This window comes from Accipiter gentilis, chromosome 28, assembly GCF_929443795.1.
Source record: "Accipiter gentilis chromosome 28, bAccGen1.1, whole genome shotgun sequence".
Classification (NCBI taxonomy): domain Eukaryota; kingdom Metazoa; phylum Chordata; class Aves; order Accipitriformes; family Accipitridae; genus Astur; species Astur gentilis.
In genome coordinates, this window is record NC_064907.1 from 16,385,254 (window position 1) to 16,410,825 (window position 25,572).

At 54.8% G+C, this 25,572-nt stretch overlaps 3 protein-coding genes across 7 annotated transcripts in view; 2 read left to right on the forward strand and 1 right to left on the reverse strand.

Annotated features, from left to right (window-relative positions):
* Nucleotides 1–19: 19 nt before the first annotated feature.
* LOC126051724 (G protein-coupled receptor kinase 5-like) lies at nt 20–9,610 on the forward strand. 4 transcript variants are annotated; one of them, XM_049831307.1, is made up of 16 exons: nt 20–141; nt 5,014–5,109; nt 5,249–5,361; nt 6,221–6,298; nt 6,522–6,622; nt 6,696–6,788; nt 6,878–6,941; nt 7,022–7,162; nt 7,246–7,436; nt 7,517–7,554; nt 7,721–7,810; nt 7,905–8,113; nt 8,206–8,343; nt 8,432–8,569; nt 8,658–8,789; nt 8,895–9,610. In XM_049831307.1, the coding sequence occupies exons 1-16, from the start codon at nt 27–29 to the stop codon at nt 9,006–9,008; spliced, it is 1,851 nt and encodes a 616-aa protein (XP_049687264.1). In that variant the 5' UTR covers nt 20–26; the 3' UTR covers nt 9,009–9,610. The 4 variants fall into 4 exon arrangements, with proteins under 4 accessions (XP_049687264.1, XP_049687266.1, XP_049687265.1 ...); XM_049831309.1 differs by lacking the exons at nt 20–141; nt 5,014–5,109 and having other exon boundaries at nt 5,297–5,361; nt 6,195–6,298; XM_049831308.1 differs by lacking the exons at nt 20–141; nt 5,014–5,109; nt 5,249–5,361 and adding an exon at nt 5,375–5,752.
* A 122-nt stretch (nt 9,611–9,732) lies between these two features.
* STAR (steroidogenic acute regulatory protein) lies at nt 9,733–16,300 on the forward strand. Its single transcript, XM_049831319.1, has 10 exons — nt 9,733–10,480; nt 10,588–10,674; nt 11,255–11,557; nt 12,119–12,955; nt 13,551–13,664; nt 13,950–14,077; nt 14,158–14,316; nt 14,887–15,071; nt 15,282–15,375; nt 15,463–16,300. Exons 4-10 carry the CDS (start codon nt 12,892–12,894, stop codon nt 15,568–15,570), a joined length of 852 nt encoding a protein of 283 aa, XP_049687276.1. The 5' UTR covers nt 9,733–10,480; nt 10,588–10,674; nt 11,255–11,557; nt 12,119–12,891; the 3' UTR covers nt 15,571–16,300.
* Nucleotides 16,279–25,572, reverse strand: part of ASH2L (ASH2 like, histone lysine methyltransferase complex subunit) — a 370,425-nt gene continuing 361,131 nt past the window's right edge. Inside the window, exons 4-18 of one of the 2 annotated variants that reach the window (XM_049831305.1) lie at nt 24,703–24,848; nt 23,847–23,935; nt 23,398–23,492; nt 23,177–23,272; nt 22,851–22,946; nt 22,537–22,612; nt 21,808–21,825; nt 20,342–20,435; nt 19,747–19,964; nt 19,355–19,522; nt 18,806–18,999; nt 18,277–18,369; nt 17,814–17,912; nt 17,428–17,487; nt 16,279–16,963 (exon numbers count right to left, since the gene is read on the reverse strand). In XM_049831305.1, the coding sequence (XP_049687262.1) occupies nt 16,856–16,963; nt 17,428–17,487; nt 17,814–17,912; nt 18,277–18,369; nt 18,806–18,999; nt 19,355–19,522; nt 19,747–19,964; nt 20,342–20,435; nt 21,808–21,825; nt 22,537–22,612; nt 22,851–22,946; nt 23,177–23,272; nt 23,398–23,492; nt 23,847–23,935; nt 24,703–24,848 (1,650 nt within the window). In that variant the 3' untranslated portion in view covers nt 16,279–16,855. Of the gene's footprint in view, nt 16,964–17,427; nt 17,488–17,813; nt 17,913–18,276; nt 18,370–18,805; nt 19,000–19,354; nt 19,523–19,746; nt 19,965–20,341; nt 20,436–21,807; nt 21,826–22,536; nt 22,613–22,850; nt 22,947–23,176; nt 23,273–23,397; nt 23,493–23,846; nt 23,936–24,702; nt 24,930–25,572 lie in introns of both variants that reach the window. The other variant, XM_049831306.1, reaches the window with a different exon arrangement.

Genomic DNA, 25,572 nt, shown 5'->3' on the forward strand with positions numbered 1-25,572 from the left:
CGGGCCGGGGCAGCGCCGCGCCGGGCATGGTGTGCGGGCGGCGGGGCTGCTCCGCCGGCCCCCCCCGCCCCCCCGCTCCGCTCCGCGCCATGGAGCTGGAGAACATCGTGGCCAACACCGTCCTGCTGAAGGCCCGCGAAGGTACCGCGTCCCCCCGGTCCCATCCCGGTCCCCGTTCCCGTCCCGGTCCCCGTTCCCACGCTGCATCCCGGTTCCCCTCCCCACGCACCCTCTCTGCACCGCCACCCCCCCCACCTCCCCGCGGGCACCCTCGGCTAGGATCACCCCACGCACCCCCCCACCGGCACCCCGGGACCCCTCCGTCGGGGGTGGTGGGTGCCTGGGTGGGTTTAGCGCGGTTGGCATCACCCAGCCCCCCGGGAGGGGATGGCTGCCCCGCCGCCGTGCCCGGGGCTGCGGGACGCGTCCGTCTGTCTGTCCCACCCTGCGGACCCAGGGACGCGGGGCAGAGAATTGAAAAAGCGATTGAGGTGCCGTTTCCCCAAGCCGTCGCGTGTGCCGAGAACACCCCGGGTCGGCCGAGAGCCGCTCTCGTGCGTCCGTCTGTCTGTCCGTGCCAGCGGGACGTGTCTGGCGTGGACGGGGCTCGCGCGAGCAAAACTTTTGCTGGTGCCAGGACGGCTCGGTGCAGGCCTGAGCGAAACGGGCGCTGCCAGGAAAAACATGGCCTTGCCGGTGCGCCGGCGGAGTCGGGGTGGTGCTGGCGCCGCCGTCCCGGTTTGAGCTCTGCCAGGAGCCGGGGTGAGGCCTGGGGGGGCAAAAGGCTACGGGCGACCGCTCCCCTGCAAAAGCGGGGCTTGGCACGGGCTCCCGGGGGAACGCGGGCGCCTTTGTTTGCTTTTGGTTTCCTTTGGAAAGCCGGCGCCCTCGTCGCTAAACCTTTGTGACCAAAAAGCAAACGGCCCTCAGGCGAGGCGGGGGACGGGGCGGCTTGGAGGTGATCCTATTTATTATTTTTTTTTAAATCCTCGTCTTCCAAAGGTTTCCTTACCCCCGTCGCAGCTGCTTCCAGCAGCACTGGAGATGCCGTGGGGATGGCTCATGTGCAGGGGCCAGAGAGGTGCCGGTGCCCTCGCCAAGGCGGGAGAGATTTGGCGACGGGAGCTCGGAGCAGCCGGCCAGGCGTTTGCACCGATGCTCCTGGCTCGGGGCCGGACCCTGCTCCTGTCCCGTGGGATGCACGACGGCCGCCAGCGTGAGCTGGACCCTTGTCCGAGCCGGAGCTTGGAGAAGGGGGTTTTGGCCTCGGGAGCGAGGGGAGCTCTGCTGCCATGGGCACCAAACGGGTTAATGTCGGTGTGCGATGGCTGCCGGAAGCCGGGAAGCGGAGCGGGACGAGGGCTGGGTCCTGGCCGGGCAGCTGCTTCCCTCCCGGGCAGCGTGGGGAGGACCGGAGCCGCCTCAGCGGAAAGCTGAGACCCCACCGGCCGTGGCTGAGAGGTCCCCACACTTGGGGGTCGTGGGCTGGCCTGGTGCTGGAAGGCGTGGGGGGCTCGGTGAGGTCCAGCCCCAGCACCCCGGAGCAGCCGTCGCTGCCGCCTGTAATTGCATTTGGCCAAATTCCTCCATCCTCAGGGTGTGCTGGGGGGGCTCGGCCTGGGCAGGCGGCCCCGCATCCCTGGTGCTTTTTTGGGGTGCTGGCAGCAGCGGTCTCGTACCGCAGGCAGCGTCAGACCCAGCGTTCGGACGCGGCGTGTGTGGGTGCCAGCACCCACTGGTGTGGGTGGGCTGGGCCGTGGGTTTGGGGTCTCCGTGGCTTGAGGGGCTCCCCAAGCTGCTGCCACCCGCTGCGCCCCTCGGAAGGGCCTTGCTGTGCTGCAGGACCCCTCGCTTTGGCCTCGTGACCCTTCCTGCTGTGAACCCGGGGGCTTTGCCCCACAAAAGGTGGTCTGAGGGGGGGCTTTTCCCCCTACCCGGCCCCGCGAGGGCTGCAGGGGTCTCTGCCCAGCCGGACTCCCTGGGCTTCGTGTTCCGCTCTCTGCTGGGGCCGCTGGAGCTTTCGAGGGAGAACTGACATTCCCGAGGGCTCCTAAAGCTCAGGGAGCCGAAAGGGCTTGTCCGCCTGCGGAAGTGCCCGGGATAAAAACCCAGGAGCATGCGGGCGCAGAGGAGATAACAGGCGGTGAGTAAGGCTTTATGGCTCACCGGGGTGGGGGCAACCGGGTCCGCACCTCACCAGGCATCGATGCCGTCTCACCGTGCACCGGTTGGTGATTGGGGACCTGGGGGGGACACGCTCCTGCCTGCCATGGGGCTTTCGCTGCCAGCAGCTGTGTTGGTGTAACGCGCCTCCTCGTGCGTGCCATGCCGTTTGGTACGTTGGCTCCTTTCCGCTGAGGAACGGTCTTGTTTTGCTTTCAGCAGCTTTTCTGGTTGTCGCGGTCAGTTCGGTAGCATCCTCGCAGGATTTCCCGGCACGGTTCACTGTGGGGGGAGCAAGGCTGAAGCAAGCTCTGATTTCTCATTTTCTCTTTCCTGCCGTGTCCCGCTGCCTGGCAGGTGACTGGCTCTCCTTTGTACAGGCAGGGAGCAGGCAGCGGTGGGATGCTCCAGCATGGCTGCTGGCTGCTCCCTACATGTCCTCTTTCCCGGCTGCCCTGATCCTGCAGAAGATGCTGTAGGAGAGGGGCTGGACTTCTCCGGGATGTCCCCACGGGTGCTCTGCTGTCCACCACCAACGGGTCCGTGCTGGCCAGGGGGTGGCTATGCCAGGGCCCCCCTGCCCTGCCTGCAACCCCGTGCCAGGCCGGGAAGGGCTGCCAGCCCTTCGTGTGACTCCGTCGCCTGCCGGGATCCTGCTCCACCCCAGGAAGCCAAGGCGAGGGCAGGGTCGTTTCCGCAGGGGGGCTGCGGGCGGCAGTGGGGGACGTGGGCTGGGGTGGTCCTGCCCCACGGCGCGCTGGGCTTGGGGCTCGGTGCCTGCACCTCCCCACGGGTGCCCTGCCTGCAGCGGAGATGGCAACCGTGTCTCCTTTTTCAGCCGGTGTGGAAAACCACCTAGGCTGCCATGGCATGGGGGGACCCCCACTCCACAGGTCCGGGGCCGTGGGGTGCAGCCTGATGCTCTGGGATGAGAAGGGGGACCTGAAACCCCCGGGAGCAGCCGTGTGCGGCAGGAGCAGACTGAGCGCTCGCCGGGGCTGCCGCCTGCCCGGGGGGGTTTGTGCTAGCTCAGCACGAGGATTGTACAGATTTTTTTTCTCCCCCTTTACTTTGAGGTCTTTGGGTCTCGCACAGGCTCTAGCTCCATGTCCTGGTGGGACCCATGTCTCGGCTTCCCTCGCTGCGGTGACCGGCTGGGGAGGGAATGGGATGGGTTTTGCTTTGCCTGAGCACACTACGGGTGGAGAAGCGGATCCCACTCCCCCTTTGCCCTCGGTGGGAGCTGGGGTGGCTCTGCCGCGGGTTGGGTTTGGTGCAATTTCACCCAGGGATGCACTGGGGGTACGATGCTCTTCCCTGCTCGCCCTGGCTGTGCCGTGCCTGGCACAGGGGGAACCAGACCAGGGAAGGAGGATGCTGCAGCAGGAGCCTGTGTGGACACAAAACACTTCTGACTTGAACCTCCCTGTGTGCTCAGCTCCCCTCCTTCCCACCCGGCCCCCAGCCTTTCCCCAGCGGCACCGTCCCGGCCCACAGAGAGCTCTTGGCGGAGCCTGGCCAAGAGCACGTCCCTGGGGCTCAGCCGGGGAAGATGCGTTGGGATGCGGGTGATGAACGTTAATTCATTTTTATTGTCTCAGCAAACAAGTTGAAATTTGGAAGGAGCGCCGTAAAACGTTGGGCGGTGCGGGGTGCCCAGGGCTGATATCTGCAGAGTCTGTGGAAGAGGCAGGGAGGGAACCGCGTGGGCAGCGTGCTGCTGAGCCCCGCCACGAACCTGCGGCCTCTGAGCATCCCCGTGAGGTCGGTCAGATGGCTCCTGGGGCAGGCGGAGGGTCCTTGCTTGGGCATCACCCCTTTGCCAGCCACCCAGAGGGCTCCAGCCTGGGCACCGCGGGGCGAGGGTTGCGGCCGCTCCTCTTCCTCGGGCGTCGAGCGCTCAGGACCCCGTGCCGCCGGTGTCGGGGTGAGCAGGGTGCCCGGGGACCCGCGCCCTCTCGCCGCCCAGGCTGCTCCGCTGGCTGGCGCGGGGCAATTCCTGCCGGAGGAAGCGAGCCGACGACGGCAGGAAGCTCTGCCCGGCTGAAACGCCGGCCCCGCTGGAGCCCAGCACCGTGGCGTCCAGCACCGTGGCGTCCAGCGGGCTCGCCTCGGCGTCACCGGGGCCGGCGGCGGGCGGTGCTGGCCGGCCACCAGCTCGGAGCCGCGCTGATGTCAGGTCCCTGCAGGGATGACTTCACGCGCCAAGCATCCGCCCGTGAGCCCGGCAAGAGCGGCTGCTGCTAGGGATGGGGGGGGTCATCCTTCTGCCCCCTCCTCGTCCCCGCGGGGTCCCCGTCCCGAAGGAGGCAGAGGCCGGGCTGCTGCAGCGTCCCCGTGCAGGACAAGTTGCTCGGCGGGGAGATAAGGAAACCAGATGTTTACGGGAGGGTGCGACGCGGGGCCGCAGCATTGTTCGGGGAGGAAGCCTGCGCCCGCCAGGCTCGGCCTCCCCTGGCGCCGGGCGATGCCGAGGGGGATCCCGTTCCTGCCCCCTTGGAGCGGGGCTGGGGGCTGTAACCGGGTGGGGGATCCCCTCGGCTGTTTGGGGTGAGGGTCCCTTCGGGGGTCAGAGCCCTCTCAAGGGCTGAGGGTCTGTTTTCCTACGTGGCTTTAGAGTTGCCCAAAGCCCCGATGCTGGCGGTGTGCGGGTATGTGCGTGAGTGATGGGTTTTGGGGACCAGCAGTGGTGGGATGGGGGAAACCCCAAACCAGACAGCTCTGCAGGGCTGGGCAGAGGCTCTGTCTCCCTGTTCCCCTCTGTCGCCGGCCGGGCTGGGGCAGCGATGCTCATCCTACCGGCGTGACCTCTTTTCCCTGTGTCGTCGTCCCCCCCCCCCCCGGCTGCAGGAGGTGGTGGCAAGCGGAAAGGCAGGAGCAAGAAGTGGAGGGAGATCCTCCGGTTCCCGCACATCAGCCAGTGCGATGAGCTGCGAAAGGGCCTGGGTGAGCCGGGGAGGGCACCGACAACCGGCTGACGGGTCCCGACGCGGCACCGGGTCGTGGCCGCGCCGGTGGCACGGCGGGCGCGCGGCCGCGGCACGTGCTCGGCACGGTGCGTGGCACATCCCGCCTTCCCTTGCAGAGCAGGATTACGGCAGCCTGTGCCAGAAGCAGCCCATCGGCCGCCTGCTTTTCCGGCAGTTTTGCGAGACGCGGCCGGAGCTCCTGCGCTGTATCCGCTTCCTGGACGCCGTGGTGAGGGACCCCCGCGGGATGCCACCTTACCGGCTCCGCTCGGGGACGGTGACACGCAGAGGCGTTTTCCCCGGGATGGGGCTGGTCGGGGTTTTGCCGAGTCCCGTGGCAGGTTTGCAGCGTTAGCCCCAGGGTAGTGGCTGGGGAGAGAGGTACCAAGGGGGTAGGGGGGCTGCAGGGAAGGCAGAGACCACCCCATCCCAGTGCGCTGTGGGTTTCTCTCTGGGTTGTACTGGAGGAAGGGAGCGCTCTGTCCCAGCAAGCTCAGAAAGCTGCCGGAGAACCCATCCACGCCTGCTGCGAGGTTTCCCCCGGTGCCGGGAGATTTCAGATGCTGGCGAATGGGAAACAAGAGCCTCATAAAATGATCCGCGTTTCCCATTACTGCACGGTTTGTGTCAGCAGCGGGTGCGTACCCTGCACGGCGGGGTTGGTTTTCCAGGGGGGGCCGGGGACATAGGGGGGAGCAGCCGGAGCCTCCCCGGTGTGCAGAGACCTGACAGCTCTGGGGGCTGCTAATGGGAAACACGTGCCTGTAAAACGGTCCCTGCTTGTGCCGGCTCTTAGAGCTCTTGCAGGACGTTTTCTTCCCCCTTTTGAATAAGTAAAGCTGCCTGGGCTGCAGCAGGCCTGGGTCTGGCAGCCTGCTCCTCTACCTGCTGGGGGGAGCAGTGGGGGACCCCCCCCCCCCCCCCCAGTACAGGCAGCTGCCCGTAGCATGGGTGCAGACAGATCCCTCACCCCACGGCCGGGGCAGGCGTACCTCGTTTGGGGAGGCTGGGGGCTCGGTGGGGGGCACAGGGCAGAGCCGTGCCCGGTACCGCTGTCTGCAGCATCTTCCTCTCCCCGGGCATCCCAGGCGGACTACGAGCTCTCCCCGGACGAGAAGCGGAAGGAGATGGGGGAAGAGATCATCCGCCGGTTCCTCAAGCAGGAGGTGAGTCGCTGGGGGGCTTTTCCACCCCAGACAGACAGAGCAGGATGGGATGAGGATGGGATGGGAGCAGTGGCAGCGGTGGGGGGTCCCTTGCTGGCCACAGAGCCGCGTCCCCACTCTCCGGGCATCCCGGTGGCACCCATCGCCCAGCCGGGATCGTGGGTGGGATGCAGGAGCGATGCACCGTGGGGTGTGGGTGTGCATCCATTGCTCCCCTCGGCAGTCCCCAGATTTCCTGCCCGAGGTCGGCCAGCCCCACGCCAGCCGGTGCCTGCAGGACCTGCAGAAGAGCGCCTGCAAGGACCTCTTCAGCAGCTGCCTGCGGTGAGTGCCCTGCCCGGGGATGGGCGTCTGGGGGGGCTGCGGGCAATGCCGACCATCCCCTCTCCCCCCACAGCCCCCTGCATGAGTACCTGAGCGGAGACCCCTTCGCTGACTACCGGGACAGCATGTATTTTGACCGGTTCCTGCAGTGGAAGTACCTGGAGAGGTGAGAGGGGAGGTCTGGGGGGCCCGAGGGGTCTTGGGGGGTGTCCAGGAGGGCAGCAGGGCTGATGTGCCCTGGGCTGTGCGTTTCAGGCAGTCGGTCACCAAGGACACGTTTCGGCAGTACCGGATCCTGGGCAAGGGTGGTTTCGGAGAGGTACGGCCATGGGGGGAAGGAGTGGGGGGTGATGGCGGGCTGGTGGGGGCTCACCCCACCGCTGTCGTCCCCCCGCCAAGGTGTGCGCCTGCCAAGTGCGGGCCACGGGAAAGATGTACGCCTGCAAGAAGCTGGAGAAGAAGCGGATCAAGAAGCGGAAAGGGGAGGCGATGGCCCTGAACGAGAAACAGATCCTGGAGAAAGTCAACAGCCGGTTCGTGGTGCGTGTCGTTCTCTCCTGGGGGGCCGAGGAGCTGGGGGCGGGGGGCCGGGGTCGGTGCTGACGGCCGGGGTGGGCGCACAGGTGAGCCTGGCGTACGCCTACGAGACGAAGGACGCGCTCTGCCTGGTGCTGACCATCATGAACGGCGGCGACCTCAAGTTCCACATCTACAACATGGGCAACCCCGGCTTCGAGGACGAGCGCGTCGTCTTCTACGCGGCGGAGATCTGCTGCGGGCTCCAGCACCTGCACCAGGAGGGCATCGTCTACCGGTGAGCGGGACGTAGGCACGGGGCCGGTGGGGCGGCTGGACAGGAGCGCTCTGTGCTGAGCCATCCGTCTGTCCCTGCAGGGATCTGAAGCCGGAGAACATCCTGCTGGATGATGATGGTGAGGAGGGAGGTGCTGGGTCTGGCTCTGCCCAGGCTCTTGGCTTTGGGGATGGGTCTCTGTGTGCCTCCTGGGGGGGGTCTCTGGCTGTGTTTTGGGGAGGACGTGCAGGGATATGGGGTGGCCCTTCCCTGGGGTGCTGCCCTCAACCCCCTTCCTGCCCCAGGTCACATCAGGATCTCCGACCTGGGGCTGGCTATCAAGATCCCTGAGGGCGAGACCATCCGTGGCCGCGTGGGCACCGTCGGCTACATGGGTGAGCGTGGGGGCCGCGCCGGCTGGGCTGGCCCGGGGGTCCCCGTGCTGCCGGTGTGCCTGGCCGCTGATGGGTTTGGGACCGTGTCTCGCAGCCCCAGAGGTGATCAACAACGAGCGCTACGCCTTCAGCCCCGACTGGTGGGGTCTGGGCTGCCTGGTGTACGAGATGATCGAGGGGCAGTCACCCTTCCGTGCCCGCAAGGAGCGGGTGAAGCGGGAGGAGGTGGAGAAGCGGGTGCAGGAGGACCAGGAGCTGTACTCGGACAAATTCAGCAAGGATGCTCAGGCCATCTGCAAGCTGGTGAGCTGGGGACCCGGGAACCTGCTGGTCCCCACGGCAGGGGCTGGGGTGGGCTCCGTCCTCCTGCCGTGACCACCCGTCCCCCTCCTCAGCTCCTGGCCAAGGACCCCAAGCAGCGGTTGGGCTGCGGGGCCGACGGGGCGGCCGAGGTGAAGCGACATCCCTTCTTCAGGACCATCAACTTCAAGCGCCTGGAGGCCGGCATCATGACGCCCTCCTTCGTGCCAGACGTGAGGGGCAGGGCAGGGGTGGGCACCCACTGCAGGGGTGGGGGGCAAGCCCCAGTCTCCCCCGCTGACAGCTCTCTGGCTCCCGCAGCCCCGGGCGGTTTATTGCAAGGACGTGCTGGACATCGAGCAGTTCTCGACGGTGAAGGGCGTCAACCTGGACCAGACCGACAATGATTTCTACGCCAAGTTTGCCACCGGCAGCGTCTCCATCCCCTGGCAGAATGAGGTACCGGGGGTACGGGGCATGGGTGGGGGGTTCCACCCTGCTGCGGGGCTGCTTGTGCCTGCCCCCACAGTGACCCGACCCCCCCCAGATGATCGAGACCGAGTGCTTCAAGGACCTCAATGTGTTCGGACCCAGCGGGACCCGCTCCCCTGACCTGGACTGGAGGCAGCTGCCCGAGCCCCCCAAGCGCAGCCTTCTGCAGAGGCTTTTCCGACGCCACGTAAGAGACGGGGCGGGGGGGATATTTTTGGACAAGGGTTGCCCTGGGGTCTCCCTGAAACCCCCCTGGCTCACTGCTTGCCATCTGTCTGTCTGTCCCTCGCAGCCAGCCGACTACACCATCGGCACCACCATCCACCCCTCCTACCCGGCCGCTGTGAACTCGCACCCTCCCGCGGCCAACTCCGCCTGCCGAGCCACGGCACCGGCACCATCCTGACCCCTCTTAGCATCCCGGGGGAGCCACCGAGGCCAGGCAGCCCCCAGCACCCCCCCCCCCCCCAGGCCCTCTCAGGGTTATCTCGGACCAGCGCTGGGGCCGGGATCTCCAGGGATGTTCGTAGAGGCGAGGCGGGATGCTGGCGCAGATGGATGCGGGCTACGGGCAGGGGGTGATGGAGGGGCAACGGGGCAGGAACAGAATCTGCCCGACCCCAACCCTGGCAGCTTCCCGGCCCCCTTTCCCCCAGCCCTGCAGCGCATCCAACCTGTTCTTGGGGGCTCCCGCTGCAGGACCAGCCCCCACCAGTCACTGCCAGGGGAAGGGGCCGGAGCAGGGACCTATTTTTGCTGCGTTTGAGCCCGTTATCTTATCGCTGGCTCAGTGCCTGACTTCTGCGGGCAGGGTGGGGGGGGGGGGGGGCTGCGAGTTTATCTGTGCTCTCCAAATAGAAACAAAGGCAGCCTTGGAGTGGGGGGGACACCCCCGGCTCCCCCTGGCCATGCTACAGCAGGAGGGACGGGGTCGCCCTGACAGCCCCCCCCCCCTCTTTGGGGGAAACACAGCCTCTCCCCTCCTGCTCCAGCCATCACAATGTGTGAAACGGGCTCAGAGAAGGGAGTTTTCTCGAATGTGGCTGAACTGGGGGTGGGCACAGGGGTCAGGGGCTCCTTCCATCCTCACGGGACAGCTCAGGGCAGCCTCGGGGTGCCCCAGCCTTGCCTAGGACTGGTGGGGTGCACAAGGGCACAGCACCCATGGGGCTGGGTGTGCGAGGGGCAGCGAGCACGTGTGGGTGTGCGAAGGGCAGGTGGTGCACGTGGGGTAGAGTGTGCAAGGGACAGCACGTGTGGATGTGCAAGGTGGGCTGGGGGGGCTGTGCTGCGGGTGAGTGGGTGCTGTTGGGCGCCCGGGCTCCCCGGCCTTTGGGCGTCCCGGTGAATCTCTGCCTCCGGCGCCTTTGGTTTACATTCGATCCGGTTTTGTACATTTGTAAACAGTTGTAAATATTTGTACGTTGAGCGCCTGGATGTACATTTTTAAGCAAAAAGCTGCAAACGGAGCCATGTGGTAACTTTGCATGGGGGGGTGTTTTAGGGGGATCGGGGACCCAGTGGGGGCTTTCTCAGCCATTTTAACTCCCTCAGCGTTTTCTCCCTCCTTCTGCCTCCACGGGACATGGGTGGGAGGGCGCTGGATGCCCATCCCGGACCAGGGCTGTGCCGCTTTCCCGGGCATCCCCTTGCTGGCATGCAGGATGCGGCCACGTGCTCCCCTTGCCCCCAGCTCAGCAGGACCCGGCTCGGCATCACCAGCCAAGGGTCCAGGTGGGTCTAGGCAGGTCCAAGCTGTTGCCAGCACCTCATCCTGCCCCGGGCAGGCGAGCGATGCTGGAGCACGAGTGGGCTCGCCAGCCGGACCAGCTGTGCTCCCTCCTATCCCGACGGAGAGGCACCTTCCCGGTGCCCAAGGTAGGTGCTGGGACCTGAATCCCATCCCCGATGCCTGCGGCACCGCGCAGCGCTGCTGCTCCCCGTCCCCGGTGCCGCGGGAGGGCTGCCGTCCCTTGCCCTTGCAGGCTGGGCAGATGCAGCGGGCAGCACGGTGACAGCGTGAGACCCCTGAGGGATGTCTGGAAGAGATGCTGAGGTCACATCAGGAGTCAGTGAGTGTCCTGGGGGTGTCCCAATTAACCAGACCCTCCTGAGGGTTTGGGTGCCTTTTCGGCACGGCTTCCCAGGGCCATTTGTCTCTCTGTGCTGGTCTGGGATTTGCCTTGTGTGCCATGGCACAGTGTGACTGTCCCCGTGTCCCCTCCTCAGGGGCACAGAGGGGCTTGTGCCCCTCCAGCCCCCACAGCCCGGAGCCGGAGGGGTGGCTCTGCCCGGGCTGTTTTGGTTCTTCTCACAAACAACAGCGTGTCCTTGTGCCGAGGCCTTGTGCCTGGGAGCAGGATAACAAATCCCAGCTGGTTCACAGCCGGGGGGTCTCCCTGCCGTCCCGGTCCCCGGTGCTGCGTTCCCCAGCCAGGGTGCTCCAACCTCCTTGCTGGCAAGGTGGGGGGGCTGCAGGGGACCGGCGGTGATACCTTGCCGGAGGGTCTCACCCACTCTCCCCGGGCACTTGCAGAGCCGTCGGTGCTCGGCACGCGTTTGGCACGAGCTCCGGGCTATACGGGGTTGGGAGCTCCCGGCAGCGGCTCAGGGATTTCAAAGCCTCCTGGTTTTTCCTCCCCGTGTGTGCAGGCATGTGGGGACCTGGCGGACAAAGCCCAGCCGGAGGCGGAGAGCTGCAGCAGGAATCCGGGAATCACGCCTGCGTGGGGCTGCAGCGTTGGTTGGCGAGCAGGAGCACAGGTTCAGTAGGGATTTCCCAGTAAAAACATGCAGGAGGGGGATGGTGCAGCTTTCGGCTTCCTCCTGGTCCCACCAGCACCTCCATCTGATTGCACATCGCTGACGTGAATACGAGGTGTCACTTCTCGCCCGTGATGGAGAAGAGCAGCCCCGATGATGGAGTGGAGCAGCGGGACCATTCCCGGGTGGCAGGTAGGACCCAAATCATCTCTCAGGGGCTCAGCAGGCGGACTGGGGGAGGCGAGGGGCTCCCTGGGACCGGGGTGCCCGGTGCGGAGAGCGGCTGACCTCCCCCTCGGCCAAGTTGTTGCAACAGCGGGGAGGAAGGTCAGGTTCCCCGCAGGAGGGTGCAGGGGCTGACGTCAAAGGATGCAGCTGGTGATTCACGGGTTCTTGGGAGCGCTGGTCTCTGGGGCCGTAACTCATCCCAGAAATGTCATTTCATCCTTGAGTGTTATCGCTGCTCTGCTGTTGCCCACTGCTCCCAGCCCCACGGCAGATAAACCGGCCTCTGGGTGAGCTGTGGGGGCTGTCCCTCGCTCCCAGCCCGGGGCTTGGCGGCTTAGTATACCTAATATTCAGCTTTATATGGGCTGAAAGAGCAGCTGCGTTAATGTGGTGCTCTGCGGGGCAAAGAGGAGGGCTGCGCGCTCTCCAAAACGCTCTTGTCCACGTGACGTGTGTGAAGTATCCCTGGTGTTCCTGCCGTGCACAGCCATCCCGGGTGCCCACAGATCCCACGTGTATTTGCAGGTGCCAGTGATGCCGGGAGGTCCCGTTCTGCAGGGTTTGGTCTTGTGCAATGGAGCTTCAACTTGCCGCTGCAGCGAGGGCTCTGCCGTGGGGTCCGGTCCCTAGGTGGGGACAGGCTGCCCCGACTCTTGCGTCCAGCGTTAGCTGAGGCTGCGCTGAGGCTGACTCCAGTTATTCCAGGATGGTTGTGCTGTGAGATGGCGTTGTCCATCATTATCCATTGTTATCTTAGTTATCTGCCATTACCCGTTGTTACCTGTCAGCGTTATCCATTGTTATCCATGGCTGATGATCCATGCGGGGGGCAGCCCTGCCGTGGAGCCCAGGTCCATGTGCGGCGGGCTTTGTCCCTGGCGCAGGAATCGCCTGCAAAGCACCGTACGAGCTGGGCAGGGGGGGCTCTGCCTCGGTCTCTTGCCCCTGTCTCGCTACAGGAGCTGCCCGTGCCCCCCTTCCACGGCTGGACCGCGGACGGGGGCTGGCCGGGCTCCATCGTGCCAGCGCGGCGTACAAGCACGCGTCCGCCCATGTGCGTGCATCTGCTCGCCGGACGCACCGGCGGTGACCCGTGGGCCCCCGGCAGATGCGCAAGGAGCCGGGTCCGGCCTTGGCCCCCCGGGCCCTGCCGTAAGTGATGGCTCTTATCTCCCTGCTGACAAGCCAGCATCCTTCAGCGGGCGTACTTAAGGCCGAGCGCCCGGAGGGCCAGAGCAGAGGAGAACTCGCCGCAGAGACGCCCACCCGCAACCCGCAGCTCCGTTTGGACCAGGAAGATGCTGCCCGCCACGTTCAAGCTCTGCGCTGCCATCTCCTACCGGCACCTGCGCAACATGACCGGTGAGGGACCGGGGCACCGGGACTTGGAGCTGGGGGAACCCCTCTCCGTGGGCTGCCTGCGGTGGGCAGCGCCGGCAGGGTTCACGGGGCCAGAGGAGGCTGGAAGCTTCGGGGATGCTCTCCCCATCCCGTGCCACGTTGCTTTCTAGGTTTCATGCTTTACTGTCTCCACAACCCTTTTTGCTACCAGACCTGTTGCTGGGGTCCGAGGGGGATGGCTGCGTGCCTCTGGTGAACGTGGAGGGTAGCTATAGGTAACGGTCCCGCTGGCTGCGAGGATTTTGTATTCTTGTGCTCCATTTCCTACGGCCTTTCCTGGGCACCTGCGCGATTGCTCCTCAGTGTTTTTATGGCTGTCATCTTGCTCCCTGCATGCTGCGTGACTCGAACCTGGAGCAAAGCCTGGGTTTGTTTAGGAGAGCTTCTGTCCCAGAGCGGTGCAACGGCAGCCAACTGCTCTCTGTGCCTGTAGGAACTTCAGTGAAGGTGGCAAAAAGAGGCTTTTTCAATGTCCTATGTTTAAATTGGAGAGAAAAAAAAATTAGCAAGCCCCGTGCAGTGTGGTGCCGGCGAGTGATGCGTTCTCTGCTCTCAGGTCTGAGAAGACAAGCTGCTGTCACCATCAGCCAGGAGCTGAGCAAGTTCGCCTGCCACAGCACGGGACCCAGCACATGGATTAACCAGGTTCGCAGAAGAAGCTCCTTGCTCAGTAAGTGACCAGCAGACGGGGTCTGCCCCTTTCTGCCAGGTGGTGGGTGCCATCGTGGGTCAGGGCTCGGGAGGGTGGTTGGAGGAAAACCTGCTCGTGGGTAGCCTATGCTTTTGTTAAACAAACGGTGAAGGCAGGCAAGTAGCGGGAATTGAGTTTACTTCCCTAGTCCCTGGGCATGGAGAAGCGTATTTGATGCAGATAAAGCTTATCTGGTGTTACGATGTGTTAGTTAACTGTGCAGTGTTTGTACACTCACTCCTGCTTTCGTCTGATCTCATGCAGGCTCAAGGCTGGAGGAGAAGCCCTTCAGTGAGATGGAAATGTCTTACGTCAAGCAAGGAGAGGAAGCTCTCCAGAAATCGCTCAGCATCCTCGGGGACCAGGACGGCTGGAAGACAGAGACAGTGGTGGTAGGCGCTCTGCTTTGCGGCAGACTGACGCGGTCCTCCTGTGAATATGCGCGATATTAATTCTGCCTTTCCCTCTCTAGGATAACGGCGACAAAGTGCTGAGCAAGGTGCTCCCAGACGTGGGCAAGGTGTTCCGACTCGAGGTGGTGGTGGACCAGCCCCTGGACGCGGTGTACAGTGAGCTGGTGGACAACATGGAGCAGATGGGAGACTGGAATCCCAACGTCAAAGAAGTCAAGGTAGGAAGCGCACGTCAGACCTGTCTCAGCCAGGGGTTCGCACACGTGTGCTGCTTTGAGTGGCATTGGAAGTGCCAAAGAATCGCTTTGCCTGTCACAGAAGGAGCACAGGGATTTCTCCACCCGTTCTTTGGGAACGGAGCAGTAGGGCTTGTTCTGCAGTAACCGCGTCGCCGCTGCAGCAGAAGTGAGCCTGTAGCAGCTTGTCTGCTACTTTTTCTGTAGGAAACGCACTTGCACTTTACTGCAAGGTAGCAGGCCAGTTCTGTTGTTAAATTTGTGCTGTTACTGGAGGAGAAATAGCACAGTACCCCAACGTGCAGGGAAGAGCGTTTTGCTATTCCACAGCTTGTCTAGAAAAAGATAAGTGTTAAGAGAAATACCTCCCCTTTTCAGGTATTGAAAACTCATGTTCTGCATTCTAGGATGAAGCAGATATTTGATTTTTCTCACTATAAACACTGAGGGTTTTTTAAGAGCGTGTGTTTGAACACATGGTAATCAAAGCTAGCTTTTAGCTATGTTTGCAGTAAATGCTTCAAATTAGTGTTTTAATTCTAAACTGTCCAGATTCTCCAGAAGATTGGAAAGGACACGGTGATCACCCACGAGAAGGCGGCCGCTACCCCTGGTAACATTGTTGGACCACGGGACTTTGTGAGCGTCCGGTGCTCTAAGAGACGTGGCTCCACCTGCGTCCTGGCCGGCATGTCCACAAAATATGGAGCTATGCCAGAACAGGAAGGATTTATAAGGTAATCACCTTTTGCATTCACTTACAGTGTGTGTAATGAAAGTCAGATTCACACACTAGCTTTTAGTATGGGCTCAGAGTCGTGAGGTTTGTCTCACTAGCAGGAACCACTAAGTAAACCCTAATTCACAAAGTGCTTCAGCACGGCTGTAATTTTTGAGGCTAAGTCACAACGTTGCTTTCTAAGGTGTGCATTCCTGTCCTCTTACAGAGCTGAGAACGGTCCCACGTGTATGATCCTGCGCCCGCTGCCCGGCAGTCCTTCGCAAACCAAGCTAACGTGGCTTCTCAGCATTGACCTGAAGGTAAGTTTTGCAGCGAACATTTCAAAGCAGAAGCAGGAGTTTATTCAAGGCAAGTTCCACTCACGGGCTGCATCTGCTCCTCTCCAGGGCTGGCTACCGAAGACGATCATCAACCAGGTCCTGTCCCAGACGCAGGTCGACTTTGCCAACCACCTTCGGGACCGCCTGGCCCGGACAGTGGCCCTGAACTGCTGACCACAGTGACTAGTGTTGTAATGCTTTGATCAGGGGTGAAGTAGGGAATCACGTAATGGGGTAAGTCAAGTCAGACAATTTAATTACAGCCTCTGCTAATTAGCCAAGACCTTTAATAGTAGATACCACTACTTAATACATGGTTTCAATAAAGAAATAAAGCTGTGATTATTGTAACTAATTAGTTAGGCCTCTGTGACCTCCTTGACGGGGCCAGCACATGCTCATTGTGCAAATGCAGGACCAAAAAGTTGAGGCAAGTCCTGCATTTGCTCCCCATAGCCTGTGCTGGCCCAGTCAGGCTCCTGCCACCTCCCTAGCTAATTACTTTCAATAAATAAATAAAGCAAGCTTTAATTAGTAGTTAGTGGTGTCTACTATTAAAGGCCTTGGCTAATTAGTTATTAGGAATAGCAGGAGCACCAGCACAGGACTGACTGACTTCACTCCTTCCCCCAAAACACAAACACAGCACACACTTACCTGGGGGCAGAAGCAGCTCTAATTTATTTTTCCTGTACAGACACAAACAAAGTGTCAAATTATTTATTCATTCAAAGCTCTGTGTAACTAACTTGTCAATGCAGTGAGCAGAAGGAGATCTTCAGCTTGAGTGATCTCTAATGTGTAGCTACTTTGCGTTTAAATCTCATTCATAACAAGTCACAAGACAAAAAAACCAACAACAACAAAAAAAAAACCAAAAGAAAGAGTTAAAGCCTTTATTTTTAAACTGGTTTCCAGTTTGTGGGGAAAAAAAATACAGTTTGGACAGAAGCCCAAATTTCAGTCTTACATGCAGTAGTCTTGTTACAACACAATCCTTCTGGCTGGAAGCTGTTGTTTACCATTAGCCAAACACAGGTCAGCAGAAGTGTCACTGTTCCTTCTGCAAGTGTACATAGAGCAGGTCTGTCCAACTGCAGCCTGCTCTCACTGAACAAATTGACTGTTACAACCCAGGTACATCACATGAGAAGTTACCTCAATACAATACTTGCTTCTTCAGCTAGCTACACTGTAAACATTACTGAAGACTCCGAGATGCCCACAAATAGCACAATACATACTAGAACTGCATTCACTTAGACTCCAGCATAGTGGTAGAGCATGAATCTTCAGCAGGTAACAAATATACATAAGGCCTGCCATCAAGAGCTGCGTTGGCTTCAGCTTGTTTGCTTGTTGGCTGATCGCTCTGAGTGATGCATGTTCCTCTATAATAAAAACCACTTGACTGGATACCGACTGTGTCATTTTTATTAACGCTGCACCACCACTTCATTTATGGCTCCCAGGGTGGACTTCGTCTTCCATCGACTTCTGTCTCTACATGATACAGTACATCCGCCAGAGTGTGTTCTACAACAGCACCCCAGCCCATGTCACTCATCTGCAAAGGAAATGAAAGACAGTTAGCTTGAATCACGAAGTACAGGATCAGGACAAAGAGTGACTAGCCCTGCTGTACAGCAGCATTCCAGGACTGTTTCCCTCCTGAAAACATTAGTGGGGGGGAAAAAAATTTCCAAGTGTTTCCTTAAAAAAGAATTCAGGCCTCTTACTGATATAAAGAGGCTAACATAGGCAAGAACAGGGACTTTACAATCTGTCAAGAGGAACAAGACAGCATCTAGTATTTAGTTAAAATTCAGTTATTTGTTAGGCTATCAGTCCTTAAATATTTTTGAATACTGTAGCCAAAGGGATTGTATTTAAGTACAAAGAGTGAAGAGGACAGATACAAGCTTGGTATAATCAACTACCACCACTACCACAAAAATCTCAACCACCTTTTGTTTAAATATTGTGAGGCTATCACAAAGTGGGGAGTAATAAGCTTCCGTTATTACTTACTGGACGGTAAGTGATATCTCTAGGTGGATACTTGAAATACGGCCCAAAGTTTATAGAAACCTGTGGAAGACACATTTGTCATTAGATGAAAAAAAAAAGGAAGGGGGCAAATGTCTTCTTTACTTTCTACTCCTAAGCCTACCAGCACCCTGTGCAAGACCACGTGAACAAACATCCTTGGCATGAAAGGAGAGCATTTGTTCAATGGTTTGATAAATTTACGTCACACAAGTGAACAGCAGCAGCATTGTTCCAGGGTCACTTCACTAAGATAATTCCCATCTTTCCTCTTCACTTGCTTGACACATTCCCAGAGTGCCCACACTCTATGCATTACTAAAATTATGATGGACTTGGGAATTATCTTTCAAAGATATGTTACTTGCCGTGCAGCCTTTGTACAAAGAAATAGCAGGAAAATAAACTCCTTCAAAGATGTCTTTAAAGGCAATGCCTTGGCTGGCACCATTCTTGAAGAATATTATCTGAAAAGAAAAAATAAGAGGTTTTTTTCCATTGCGGCTAACTTTCATGACCTTACTTGTGAACTACAAAGCAATCCTCAAGAGGCAGCTTAACCTACACTCCCCTTTACTTGATGCCAGACAATTACTTCAGTGAAAGCAATAACATGGCAAGCAAAGGGCGCAGCTGGTTTGTTAAGTTCGTGTTTATTGTTGCTTTAATAAAAGCATTCTTGTTTTTGATGAAGAACTAATGATCAGCCTCCCTTTGTGCTCACTAAATGTAAGCAATTAATACATACAATAAGCCAGTCTCAGCAGGCTCTCCATTCTTCCTGAAGTTCTACATCCTCCCACTCACTCCACCTACCAAGGCTTAACTTACCTGGCTTCCGGGTGCTTGCTTTAGGCTCTTCTCTGCTTTGTCCACAAAATCCTTCTCTTCAAAGTACAAGTAGCTTTTGAATTTGATCAAAGCCTGAAATATTAGAAGACAACCACTTCAGAAGTAAGCCAGAAAAACTGTTACCTTTAGTGACATATTAAAGAACGGCAGACCTACGGGAGGAGCCCTGCTGTGGGATAGGCGTGCCTGTTGTGTCAGAAAAAGTGTGACTCACACATCCCAAATATTTGAGAACCAGGAGGGGAAGAGAAGATGAAATGAGATGTGGGCAATCTCATTCAGTAGTCCCTGCAGAGTCTTCCCTCCTTGCAGAACCTCTGGGTAATTCTAGGTATGTTGTTTTTCTGGAGATCAACATTTTGGACCTCTTTGTTATGAACCACACTGGTACCCAGAGGTAGGATGGAAAGGATGCAATCAAAGGGGGAAAAAGTGAGGCTAGAGCAACCTGCTTTCCACTTGTCCTAGCCAACACTTAAGCCAATCAATAGTGAACCCCACACCTCACCTTATCTTTGTAAGTGTCAGGCAGTGATTTGGCAGTCTCAGTATCTTCTGGAAGACTGATGTAAAATCCCAGTATATCACCCTGTCCATAGCCAGATGAATAGTGTTTCCCTATCGACTGGTGAAACTTTGTTCCCTTTTTGCTGCGCCAGGAGTAACTGAACTTGTCATATCCCAGAGGCGCCTGGAGGTTCCCTGCAGAAACCAACATTTCTTCATGAACATACACAGCATAGCAGGAGCACGTTTGTGTGTCCCACTTCAAGTTTTGGAACAGTAATTACATTCAGTTAACAAATATGACTACCATTAGTACAAACGTGTTGACTACAGTGTTAAGCAAGGCGAAGCATGCAACAGCATAAAGGATCCACCCGTACTGCAGTTCTGCACAATTTAGATCACCTGCAGAAAGAGTTTCCCCTTAAGAAAAGCAGTGAAGAAGCAGGCAAGCTGAACATGACTTATGCTCCTTAGGTCTAAATTACTAGGGAAAGAAATATAGGAACCAGGTAGAATACACTGATAAATATCTGGTAAAATTATTTACCTAACGGCTGTGACCAGCCTAATCTGGCAGCTGTGTCTGGAGGCATCTCATCCATGGATATTTCAAAGTACCACGCTCCTTTCCGTACTCCATGCGAGGCTCGTACCATTGAATAGCCCTTTTCACCAATAACAGTCAGTCTGTCATCAGAAATCTTTAACTGAGGAGCTGTGGTAGGCGAGAGAAGATGGTATAAGCAGTTCATTTGTGATATCTAATGCGCGGCGATGTCAAAAGGTAAGTGAACATACAGAAGTGGATTTAACATTTGCACCTCTTAAAGCAATTACGTCTGAAACTTTAATAACCAGTAACATGAGGTTCCAGAAGACGGCCCCTCTTAAGAAGAGCTGGCTATACAACTTGCATACAATCAGCAAGCTTTGTAGTACCTCGGTCATGCAGTGCTAGGAGGACTCGTTCATACAGGCAGGCTCTGTAGAGGTCCCCAGGAATAGGCTTTCCTGCCCAACAGTCTAGCTCCAATTTTTCTGGGTCAGGTGCGTGGGGGTCAGGCTCAGCCAAGATGTAACGATATCCATCTTTATTAAAGGGGTGTTCCAAAGGATAACCGTGGGGTGGTAAGCGCTGAGCAGAAAACAACGGGTCACTGCGAAACACAAAAACTACAGGTTGGCATCTCTCGGCAGCTACGGTTCAGTCACAAGTCATCCCAGGACAACCTCTTACAGAGCTGTACCTGCAGTGCTCACGGCCTGCACACTGCTTTGTTTCCAAGAGTCTGTGCAAAATGAGCACATACTCGTCTACGAAACAAGCGTATACCCATCTATTTCAAATAATTTCTAGCATGTGACCTATCAGTAATATCACAGGGTTATGGCATGACTCCCCATAAATCTACCAAGGGCAGAGACAGGTGGGAGGCAGCTTAAGGCATCAAAAGCAAAGTTGCCCCTCTGACTAGCGTACAACACCTCACCATAGACGCTCATCACTCTGCCACGGCGTCATCTTTCCTCTTACCTTCTGGTTTTCTTGGCTGTTCCCGTGGTCCCTCCATCTTGCTGCTTGCGCTTTGCTCCCCGTCCCTTCCCACTGCCTCCTGCAGCAATTCCCCCTTAACACAGAAACCACGGCATATTAAGCAGCTGATGATTAGAAAGACCCCGTGAGCATGGAATCTCCACAAATAGAGAGGGGCAGAAGCAGCCAAATTAAAATCAGTTCATGAGCTCGAGTACATTCTTCCACAGGTAGGTGTGAAACAGACTTTACTGAAAATGAGCACAGCAAAATCCAGAACTTTTATGTAGCTTCTAGTCAACTTTTGAAATGTCTAAATTTAGAGTGGAAGCTAAGTGAGATTTATCAACAAAATGAGCTCAACTCAAGCTTTTAAGGTGAGAGTTAAGAATCTTTTCTGTCATCAAAAGATCTACAGACAGCAGCATTGGGATCCACTTCAATAGCATTATTATTTGCTTTCATGGAGATTCCAGTCACAGTTCAAATTTATCTCTGCAAAAGTAGCAGAAAACCCAACCTACAGCACACACTGGCTGATTTTAAGCAAAGTCATCATCCCAGTGACACACTATGCTGGAGAAACACTCTGACACCAATAAGCGCTTAACATTAAATTTCCATCTATAAAATAAAATACACCGAAGTTGAGGAAAAATGAAAAGCAATAGAGGTGTTTCTCTCCAGTATTACCAAAATCAGTACTACAATTGAACAGTGCATCATTTCGTATTACAGCACCCAATTTTTCTTGTAAATAAAACTATAGTATAGGAAAAGCTACATGTCAAGTGTCATCAAACTAATACCAGTGTAACATTTTAATACATTAAAATGTACATGCATTTTATCATTACACTATTTCAAAAAAGATCACTGTTGATTTACAAGGAAAACTACAGTATTTTTAAGTACTGTAGATAAACACCTTTACAAACTGCATACTGTGTCGTAACTAAAAATATAGTCAGCTTTTAAATTATCAGCATTCCCCTTACAGTGTAAGGGATTCAAAACATTGAAGGAATACCATATTCTGCACAAACATGACATGATCTTAGCTGCACTAGCTAGTCTAAGTGCAGACAAACATATAGGGTCTCTAGTTTGTCATCCCATATTTGCCTAAACAATCACAATATCCTATCAGCTCACAGATTCAGACCACTTATTTAGGCATTAAGATTTAAAACTACAACAATATCAGGTCAAATTGTACAAAGTAAAAATAAACATAAGTGAAAATAAAACTTTAAACCAGTCAAGTGGGGCAGAATATGATAATTAAAAGCTTCTAACTGCTAAAGATTAAAAAGTGAAATTGTTGTTTTGTATTAAAGTATTATTGCAATCACATCAAGGCACGCTTTTTATTTTTTATCGACTTTAGCTTCTAAGATAATTGAGCAAAAAAGCTTTGCAAACAATAATACTTAAGTTTTAGAAGCTGAAAGGTAAATATTCACCTCCCAAAGAGGCTCCACCTGTAAGAACAGAAGTGGCACCACATATTTGTCAATCTTCCGGAAATTAAATAAAAAACAACCAGCGCATGAAATGGAGACAACGCAGCCTTAGATATCTATAATCTTGTTTTAAAAGGCCTAAACCACCTCCTGTTAGGTCCTACTTGAACGTGTTTAATATAGAATGGCGCAGCCTTGCGCACAAAGAAATCTCATGGGCAGTTAACATTACTACAGTAAGATTTCCATAAGTAATGTCAGAGAGCTAGGCAAAGTTGTTAGCACAGCTGTCATTCCGCAAAAAACAACTACTAAACGAACAACACTAAAATGCAAACAGTGATTGTAAGGAATAATATATGCTTTCCCTGACTACTTTCAAATCCCAGACTGCGGGAAACAGGAAGTCTGAATAATACAAGTAGGTAAATTAAAATCATTAAGGAAGAAAACTGACAAGCTCAGCTTTCTTGCAAGCATCTTGATTTAGCTGGCCACCATGAAGAAAAAAGTTGAACCTTCACAAGAAGGTAAAGTTAATCTATCTTTAGAAAGACACAGTAAGACTAGCTGAACGTGTTTTGACCATAATAAGCGTGACCTCAGTTCACACAACAACTTTAACTGCAGCATCTCAACCGATGTAACTGCACAGACACCCAGCTATAGGACTGGGAAAATACAGCTTGGTCCCAAATATTCAAAAACCGCCTGATCAAAAGAACTTGCCGTTTAAGCTTCCGCTTGTGGATACAGCATTGTTCTGTTTCTGGTTATCGTATGCAGGACCAATATTGGCAAGATCCTGAAAGAGATAAAAAACCTGATGTATAGACTCGGTCAAACTTACCACCCAAAGCCTGTACAGGACAATTCCAGGTGCTGGAGTACTCCAACACACTGCTTGGCACAACACAGGCTCACAGCGTGACTTGGCTAAGTTTTGCTCATTTGACCGAGTGTAAGCCACCAGCAAAAAGAACCCTCACCCCCTTCCTCCCAATGCCCCACGGTGCACTTTCCTTCCCTCTCTAATTACGTACTTGGTCTAGAAGCCCAAACTTGGGGTAATCTTCTTCTGGGTCTTTACTCCCTGGGTCCGGATGCTCTTTCACCAAGAATACATCTCTTTCTTTACACTAAAATAGGAGGAGGAGCTTAAGTTACACAAGGTAAGATCATATCAAGTTCATTAACAAGTGTTTAAATCCTAGTGTTTACTATTAATATGTAGTATGTATATGAACTACCTAAGAAGCATTAGAATTGTCACCATTTTGCTGAGGTCTGGACTTAGAACTAACACGGATGTCAGACAACTGTACCATTTGCAGAAAATCCTCCATGAATTTAACTCTTGAATACTTACCATAGTTTTGACAATATTATTAGGCCAAGTCATTTTCCCAGGTCTCTGTCGTGTTGTCATACACTCCCAGTATTTATCAATAAATGGAATAATATCCTGTAAAAAAAATAGAGTCTTAAGAGTGCGGGTCTGAAAGTCTTGCTGCCAATATTTGTTTGAACTTGCTCTTCACTGAAATCATAGCTTATGTAAATCTGTGATGATTTTTATAACAGCGATACCTTATCTTTTGAGAACATAGTTTTCGGGTGCTCATCTTGTGTCCTTGACTGCCACGTTAAGTTGGCCAGAGCACTAAGGCACATTTCCTTGAGATCTTAAAAACAAAAACATACCAGAGCTAGAATTACACTTCATGGGGAAGATCAAACATACGCCCACGTACACAGCAATTACTAACCACAGAGCATCCATGCTATATAATAACAGAGAAACCCTCACAAGTTCTGTCCTAACTCAGCAGCCCTCATTAAATAGAAGATTTTCACCACCTTAATAAGTTAGTAGCAAAACACTTTTAGAAAAAACCACACATGCTTGTTGACCAAAAAATCCTGTATTAGCATTTCTGAAAAGCTTCAGCAGGACCCTCCCACCAACTTTAGATAAAATGAAGCCTCTAGGACTATCTTGCACAAAATTTCAACAAACTTCATGCTTTCACACTTACTGGCTTGTTTTCTTAAGAAATACGTGTTCCCACTGTGATGGCAAACATTGCAATGGAAACTGTAGTTGGTCATGAAAGGCAGACATGATCTGGAAAAGAGCACGCTGATTTGTAAGTTCTGGCGTACACCTTACTTATTACATCAGGGTAAGAAAGTAATTATTCCAGGTTAACAAATTAATTGTTCTCTCTCTCTCCAAAACCAGAAACATCTGATGAGTTCAATGATATTTTCATCAAATTTTAGGATTATCACGGGCATCAAGAAAAGCCATAAAGCTCTTGAAAAAAAAAACGTAAACAAGCCAAGTGTCATCATTTTGTTTTAGACAAGTCCTGAAATTCATTCAGCAAAATAAAAAGAGACAACAATCCAGAAGCTCTGGACAAGAAGCTCCATCTGAGTCAATTAATTAATTTTAACTGGAACTCTAGAGTACTTTTTAGGGACAAAACACAACCAAAAAAGTTGAGTTTTTGATAAGTCTAAGGTCAGTCCCACATTTATTCTAGAAAGCAAGCTGAATTTACTTTTCACTTACAGGAAGATTTTATTTTTTTGTTCACCCCAATTGAAAATATCTGTTGAAGCCCGCTGCTTTTCAAATAACATTTACAGGCCTCTAAGGCACCAAGTCCAGTCCTGAGGTCTGGACAAAGAGCGTTTAAAGTTGAAACGTACGAAAATAAATACTTCCTGCTGTGTTGGGTACAGCTTTTGTTATTCACATAACACACTCGTTTCCAAGTGTCCAAGGACCTGGGCAGGGTCCTGGTCCTTGGGAACTCACACTCGAAATACATCCATTTTTGCTAACCAAAGTTTCATGCCCAGCATTAAACAGAGCTTACATACGTGGTATCAATGCCAAATGTGTCTGCTGTGAACCACTTTGTACAAATTCCACACTGCAGCTCTATCTCTCCAAGCTGCCGTCCGTTCTCTTCATCCACTGAGCCTGCTTGAGCGTCCAAGACTTCGGAGTTGTCTCCGGCAGCTTCCTACAACCAGAGCAGATCAGCAAACTTGGACTGGCTTAAAGATTGACTGAATCAGACAGGAAAGAAGTTTTGTGCAGTAACCTGTCAAGACAGGAGAATTTAGAGGGAATGAATTTTTTTTCCCCTAATACACAGCCATGCTGTGAGCGAGCTGAAACTATTTTGTATATTCAGCTAGTTAGAACTGGTCGGATGGGTGAGGATTTAATTTCCAAAATAATTCTTTAAAGAACTAAAACTACAGCTAGCAGGATGGAAAGTCCTTCTCGTTTGAACCACAGGAACATGTTCAGATTGGTTTTGAATAACTACCTTCTCACCTTCTATGTCTCTGTCTTACCCCGACTTAGTAATCTTGAAAAACTGAGGATGCTTATTAGTCCTAACACACCAAGCATTGCCAAACATCTATTTGTCAAACAAAAACATTTTATCTTCTGAAAAAAAAATTCCACACTTGCCCTTTGTCTACACTACATACAACCCGTGACTACCTTACACCTTTGCATCTCCCATCATCTTTGCAAAGACAGCAGGTCGCTACCAAAAAAACACACCCAAATGGGAGAAGGGAGAGAGCTAGCAGTCTGATCAACAGGTATCCCAGGAATAAGCCTCAACCTCAGCCTGCAAAGACACACAAGAGGGAAGGCCAATTCCCAAGCCCAGGATCCCCAGCTCTCTCAGACCCACACAGACTCCACCACGAGCACAGCTCAGCTGC